The sequence below is a fragment of the Echinops telfairi genome, unplaced genomic scaffold (genome assembly GCF_000313985.2).
Source record: "Echinops telfairi isolate 266 unplaced genomic scaffold, ASM31398v2 ScPeMD7_2;HRSCAF=8, whole genome shotgun sequence".
Classification (NCBI taxonomy): domain Eukaryota; kingdom Metazoa; phylum Chordata; class Mammalia; order Afrosoricida; family Tenrecidae; genus Echinops; species Echinops telfairi.
In genome coordinates, this window is record NW_022103898.1 from 66,782,832 (window position 1) to 66,790,075 (window position 7,244).

The following is a 7,244-nucleotide window of genomic DNA, read 5'->3' on the forward strand; positions in this document are numbered from 1 at the left end:
CCTTGCTGCTCTGTTGCTCTCTGTTCATGTTGCACCCTGGTGTGTGTGTGTTGGGGGTGGGCCAGTCAGACTGGGCACAATCCCGCACTGTATCTCTGGTGCTGCCCCCCGTAATAGTACTATGAGTCAGTAAAGGGACATCATGTAAGACTTTAAATCTCTAAGGGAGCAAACAGCCTCATCTTTCTTCTGAGAAGCAGCTGGTACATTTGAACCACTGACATTGAAGGTAGCAGCTAACATTTAGCTCACTGAGCCACCAGAGCTCCTTACAAAATCACTAGACAGTTGAATCAATAATGAGTAAGGATTAGCAAATTTCTGACAATAACTCAGATGTTTATGCAGCTATTTAAGAGTAAGAAATTAATTCATAGAGAAGTGCTCTACATCCTTGGGCTCTCAAGGGTGTAGCAGACCTTTGGCCATCCCTTCATAGCAACACACCTTGGCCTCTCAGCAGCTCCCGGGGTCTACAGAAGGTCAGAGAACCAGGTAGAATAACAGGTAGGACTTACCACACACTGCAATCTGTCAAAAAGTGATCCATTTCCCATATACGGATAAACCAGGCAGGACTTCTCGGTCTCTGTAAAATATGCAGCCAACTCCAATATGTTTGGATGATGAAACCTTGAAACAAAAGATACTTAAGTCCATACGGTTATTTATGCAAACAGGACGTGAACCATGCTCTGGCAGGGGGTGGGCAGGAAGGAATGGGGAAGGAGTCAAAAGTAGGATATAAATTTGGCCAAGCAAGAAGTGATTTCGTTGGATCCATTAAATGCAACTACACTTTCCAAATTGATCTACTGTGTTTTAAACTTACTAAGTAGTCTTTTCAATTGGTTGTGGTCATGGAAATAGAAAGAAAATACACAAATGTAAAGCAGAAATTTTAAGAAAATGAAAAATGTTTAAATTTGTGGTGTTGATGTCAAAATAAAAATAGACAACACTCCTTGATATTCACCTATTTTATCATGACTAAACACAACTAGGCTTGTTTATAAAATAAATTAATATATTAAAGGTAATGCAACTGAAATCATTCACTGCTTTAGATGTGCATGGGTACGTAAATTAACCCAAAATGAAGGACTGTTTTCATTCAGCAAACATTTATCGAGCACTACTATATCACATAGTGATTTGGCGTAATAGGTTATGTGTTGGGCTGCTAACATCAAGGTCAGCAGTTCGAAACCACCAGTTTCTCCAAGGAAGAAAGATGATATTTTCTAATCCCATAACAAGTTATAGTCTCGGAATCCCACGGGGGCGGTTATACCTTGCCTTATAGGGTTGCCATGCGTCAGAATTGACTTGAGGGCAGTTTGAATAGAAATTGTAAAACCAAGTACCACTAATTTCAAATCACAGATACCTGTGTCACCATGGCACACAGCCTCAGGTTCCTTCCTAAGGATCATTTACTACTGGGTTATTATCCAAGACTCTGGATTGAAAGCCCTTGGAAGGAGAAGGGAATTGTCCCTTAGACTTGCTGTCTGGGCAAAAGAGATCAGGTTTCTTGGAAGAAGTAACATCTAAGCAGGGCCTGAAGTGTGAGTGTTTTTTGTTTAATATTAAGAGATTAGCTTAAGCCCTATGTCTTAATATTGCCAGCTCATTAGAATCTGGCTTCTGATGCTTTTTATCCCTCCTTTCTCAGGGGAAGGGAAAGGAGCTAATGATTTTTGGAGATCTGGTGCTTGTTGAAGATTTACCTTTCATTTAATTTTCATAAGGACCTTGGGAAGTAGGATTCTTGACAGCTGAGCAAACAATCTCAGAAAATTAAATAGCGCTTCCAGATTCACACAGCCAATAGGACAAGAGCAGAAATTCAAACCCGGATTTGTCTGTCCCTCGTGCAAGCTGGCTCTGAGACCACATTCAGCCCCCAGGGGGCACTCAAGGGCATTTGTGGAATTGATTTTGAAAAGCCTCAGCTCTTGCTGACCTTCGGGTCTATATCATCTAAAATCCTGTTGATTTCAAAGCGGGTAGAAAGAGGTGGCTACGGGTAGAAAGAGGTGGCTACGAGGGTGAGTCTACAGGCTCAAGGCCCACAGCCTGTCTTGATGCCATGTCCACATTCCATGCCTTCTTCACTCAAGAAGCCATGTTTCCGCTTGATCCGTAGAATGTATGGTTTTGATTAGTCATCATATTTCAAAATAAATAATCAGTCCTTTCTGCTCTGTGGGCAAGAGCTCAGTTCACCCACCTCTGTGGTCTTCCATCTACTGCTCTCCAAAGATTTCCTTCTCTTTGAATCATCTTATCGTAGGGGACCAGGCCGGCAGTGATATAGATCAGCTGTTCAGACGACCAAATACAACTGCTCAATTCCTTTTCGGCCCAATGGCTTTCATTTTCTAGATGTGGTCTGAGCCATCAGAGGCCCTGGGGTCTGATACACACAGTCTCCTGGGTGTTTTTGACCTTTTTTACAAAGGTTGTGTGTGAGTGTGTTTATAGGAAAGCACTAAAGAAACCAGTTAAGGACATATTTCAAACCCTAAAAAGAAACCCAACTTTATTTTAATATGCCTAAGCACACCCAAGACACAGAAGGTGTTCAAGAACTAATTGTTGAATGGAACTAAGTTCACAGTATCTGTGAATTTCACATTTTATATTTCATGGTTGCTTCATGGGCCCTTTAGTCTTGCTAGCAAGATAACTAATAATGACACTCCAGGAATATTCAATACCCCAAAGCTGTCAGTTCTCCCTAAATTAATTTATAAAGTTAATACAGTTCCATTTAAGAAAAACAACAGAACTTTTTTTTACCTAGTCAGACTATTTTTGTTCCTATAGAAAATAACTTATCAATAAAAAAAAGAAAGAAAGAAAATAACTTATCAGAATAAATCCAAGTGGATGAGATATTTCAGTGTAAATAAAATGAAACCATAAAAGAACTAGGAAAAAAACGGGTGACTTATTTTATAACTTCCTTGGGGGGTGAGGTCTTTTTTTTAAAAATTTTTTTTGGGTGAGGTCTTTTAAACTATAAAATAGATTAGATATTAAAATGTAAAAAATGAAACCATAAAGGTACTAGAGGAAAAGAAAGCATGGGTGGATTATTTTATAACCTCCTAGTGGAGAAGGCCTTTAAAACTAGGATATAAAACCCAGAAAAGGAGGAATAGATAAATTTGACTATATCAAAACCATTTCTATGTGGCAGAAACTAGAATTAGCAAAGATAAAATGACTATCTCATAAAAAGTTATTTGTACCTCATAATATAAAAAATAGGGATAACTCTCTCGAATATATAAAATTCCAATATGCTAAAAAGCAACACCCTAAAACAAGCTGAGGGGCAAAGGATATTTTCAGATAATTTATAGAAAAGGAAATGCATCTCTTAAATGTATGAAAAGATTATTAAGCTCACTGATAATAGAAAAATTAATCTAAATTGCACGGAGAAATTATTTTTATATAGCAGAATGGCAAAAGTTAAAAGGTTGGCAAGAAGGTGGAGAACTAAGCACTCTCATATAGTACTGATATAAGTGTAAGTTAGTATAACTTGTGTTTGACTGATAATATGTCATGCACATAACATAACTATAACTTTATTTATGGTAATGTGTCCTGCATACATACAAATGTACACAAAATACCATATACATAACAATAATATCTACAAGAGCAAGGTTTTCTCATTTGTAGCATTACTGTTTGAAGAGTCAAGAAATTTTCTTTTTGTTTTTTTAGCCATATTTTTATATTTTTTTATTAATAGTATTTTACTGCATAGCATATCATCATCACATGAATGATTTTATACTTATAAAATTTTATATATGTAAAATACATATATATTTATATACCAAATCACTTTAAAATTGCTTTTATTACCTGCAAGTGAAACATATAAAAATAATTCTTTCCAATCCAACCACACAAGTTTAGTTGAGTAAATTTAGTCCAGCGTAGTAAAATAAGCAAAGTGAACCAGGTGTGCATGTGCATGCTACCTCTTCTGTGAAAATAAGAAACCAAAGTACATATTTCCTTGTGGGATGATATTCAGGAAACTGATTACATTGACAAAATCAGCTGGGTCAGTGGATGATCACAGTGGGAGAAAATGATTTCTCAGTTTACCCTTGTATACTTTGGAAAAGTCTGACTCCATTATTTATTTGTAAGCAAATAACAAAGCTGAGATGTAAAAATACTCTATTACAATTCTGGTGGTAGTTCCCCACGGACTAAATGGCATTGCACTGGATTGAATTATATCCTGGAAAACGTGTGTTGTAAATCCCAACTTCCAGGACAGTGGTTATAACCCCATTTGGGAATGGATTGTCTGTGTTATGCTAATGAGGCCAGACTAGCTGAGTGTGTACTTGGTGTCGATCTTTTTAAGACATTAAAGAGAACAAATGCAAGCTAGCCAGAGAGGTGGAGTAAGAGAGATGCCAACACACAGAGCTCTCTAAGGAACCAGGAACCAGATGGTACGCAGACAAGGACCTTCCTCCAGAGCCAACACAGAGAGAAACCGTTCCTCTAGAGCTGCACCCTGAATCCACACTCCGCACTGCCTGAACTGTAAGAAAAACGAGTACTTGTTTGTTCAAGCCATCCACTTGGGGTCTTTCTGCTATTACAGCAAGAAACCATTCGGGCAGAGTTTTGTACTGAAGAAGGGGGGGGGGCGGCGATGCTCTATATACATACCTACAGTGTGGAAGCAGTTTTAGAATTAGGTAATGAGTAGAGGTTGGAGGAGTTTTAGGGTACCTAATAGAAAAAAATCTCGAATGTCTTGAAGAAACTGGAGGGAGCATTATGGATGACAAAGGCGACTCTGGGGAGGGTTCAGAGGAAGTGAGAAGAGCAGCACAGGAAACATCTCTCTCGTCTTAGAGAATACATATGCCGCCAGCAACCGAATGCTGCTAGAAATGTGGATTTACATGTGCTTCTCGTGAGGCTTAAAACAAAAAAAAGGTGACCATGTGATTGGATAATGGAGGAAAAGAAATACTTTTTATGCGGTGGCACAGAACTCCTCTAAATTGCACTCAAAGGTTTGGTAGAAGGTGGAACTATAAGTAATGCACTTGGATGTCTGGTGAGGTTGCTAAGCAAAATCTTAACGTGGCCACTCGGTTTCTCCTTGTCACTTCAGTCGAATTCGAGAGGAAAGAGATGGGCTTAGACCAGAACTGTGCAAAATGAAAACAGAACCTAGACTTGGGCACAAACATTCTCGAATGTTCACTAAGGGTGTGGCAGCACAATCTTTGGTTCAAGAGATTAAGCCCGTGACTGATGAATCTAACCAACTACCACAGCAGAAAACCCATAGACTGAAGCGGACAGAAAGAATGAGAGAAAAGACGCTCCCTGCCGTAGATTCCACAGGCAGGAAATAGGTCAAAAGAGCTACCTCTGCAGCCCTTCAAGCACAGGACCCTCCCAGGAGCAGCGGAAGCATGGCCTTCTCAGTCTCCAGGGTGAGGCCATGATCGTCTGGGTCTCAAAGGGTGGGGTCACGGCCTCTTAGGTGTCAAAGAGTTGATCTTTGTGGACTTGATTTCAGAGTGTGTGGCTGACATTAGGTGTGCCAGGGGATGGGGCTGCCACCCACACTGAGAAGGTGAGGCTGCGATGATCAAGGGACAGAATGGGGTCTGCTGGGACCCACAGGGCTTGGGTTCCCATTCACAGGGACTAGGAGAATGGGTTTCCCAAAGCCAAGGGAGCAGAGTGGCCATCCCCGAGGGCCTGAAATGGAGAGCTGCAGCCCACGGTTCCGGGACCTCAATCCAGAAGGTGGAAGTCATGTCCAACCCAGAGTCTGGAGGGCAGAGCTCAAGGCTTGACAGCTAATAAAATGTGTTCTTTGGGGTTCGGGACTTGGTGCCTGAGCTCTCTTCTTTTCCTCCACTTGCTCCCATTTGTGAAGAGAATGCCTACCTTAGGCCTGTCCTACCACTGTACTTAGGAAATGGAGAACTTGTGATCTACAGTTCACAGGTTCATAGACAAAGAGGAGATTTGCTCCAGGATACAATACACCTAAACTTACAACCCATATTTGATTTACATGATTCAGAAGATGATTATTTTGAACTTGATTTAAGTCTTTTGAGGTGCTGTTGATGGTTTGTGTACACTTTGTTCGTGGCATGGACATGAATTTTGGGAGGCCAAAGGGTAGAATGTTATGGATTGAAATGCATCCATCCACGCCCCCCCTAATCCAAATATGTGAGATAATTCAGAACTTCTTTCTGTCTGTACCTGTGGTTATAATCCCATCTGGGAATGGTTTGTCTTTGTTATGTTAAAGAGGCTGGATTAGTATTGGTTGCATCTCTAGTCAATCTTTTGGGAGCGCTAAAAGAGAGGAACACTGATATTAGCAAGAAAGACAGGATAAGATCGATGCCAAGACACATGGGTGTCAAGAACCAGACAGCAGAAGCTGAAGAAACAAGGGTCTTCCTCCAAGTTGACCCAAGAGGAAGGCTTCCCTAGAGCTGGCACTCTGAATTTGGACTTTCAGCCTCCTCAGTGGTGGACATTTCTCCTTGGTAAAGCCACCCACTTGGGTCGTTTTTGGTGAAGTCTCACTAGAGAATGAGGTCGAGTCTATGTCAAGTTGTTCTGGTCCTACCAAAAAGAGGGGTTGGCTCAAAGCTCTCCCTCTCCCCTCCCACTCGGCATATTGGTTTAAAAAACACCTGAAAAGGAACATTTTTCTCTTTGTAAGGGATGATGAGGGGACTCCATAGGGTTAAGGGCCTTTAACGAGGCAAACTGCACAGCTGTAGCTATAAATACATATGAAAATGAAGTCATTTCAATTTATCCCCAAGGACTCTCAGACTCATGAATGAATTCCCAGAAAATAACATGCACATCAAAGCACTCGATTCCTTTGTCTGAAATGCTCTTCCTGAAAAGGGCTATAATGATGAAGCCGTTTCTACACTGGGAGGTCTCTCCGGAAGGGGAGAAGTGGTGAAAGATATACAATCGCAATGTTACAAGGATTATTTTACATTCAACCACGTTAGTCACACATGATTTAACCCACTTCTTTGTGACAGTTTCAAATGTGTTTTAAGGAGCATACTAAAGCAGATGTCAAAAATTTACCCAGTGTTCCAACATCTGACCCACATTTATTAAATGCCAACCATGCCAAGCAAGCACTGCGCTGTAGAGTCAAAGATGAGCAAGGA

At 40.6% G+C, this 7,244-nt stretch overlaps 1 protein-coding gene across 1 annotated transcript in view; it reads right to left on the reverse strand.

The window, feature by feature from the left end:
• IRAK3 (interleukin 1 receptor associated kinase 3) overlaps positions 1–7,244 on the reverse strand; it is a 62,266-nt gene that overhangs the window by 19,527 nt on the left and 35,495 nt on the right. The window contains exons 6-7 of the mRNA XM_045288915.1: positions 2,237–2,328; positions 519–633 (exon numbers count right to left, since the gene is read on the reverse strand). Coding sequence (XP_045144850.1) covers positions 519–633; positions 2,237–2,328 — 207 coding nt within the window. The remainder of the gene's footprint in view (positions 1–518; positions 634–2,236; positions 2,329–7,244) is intronic.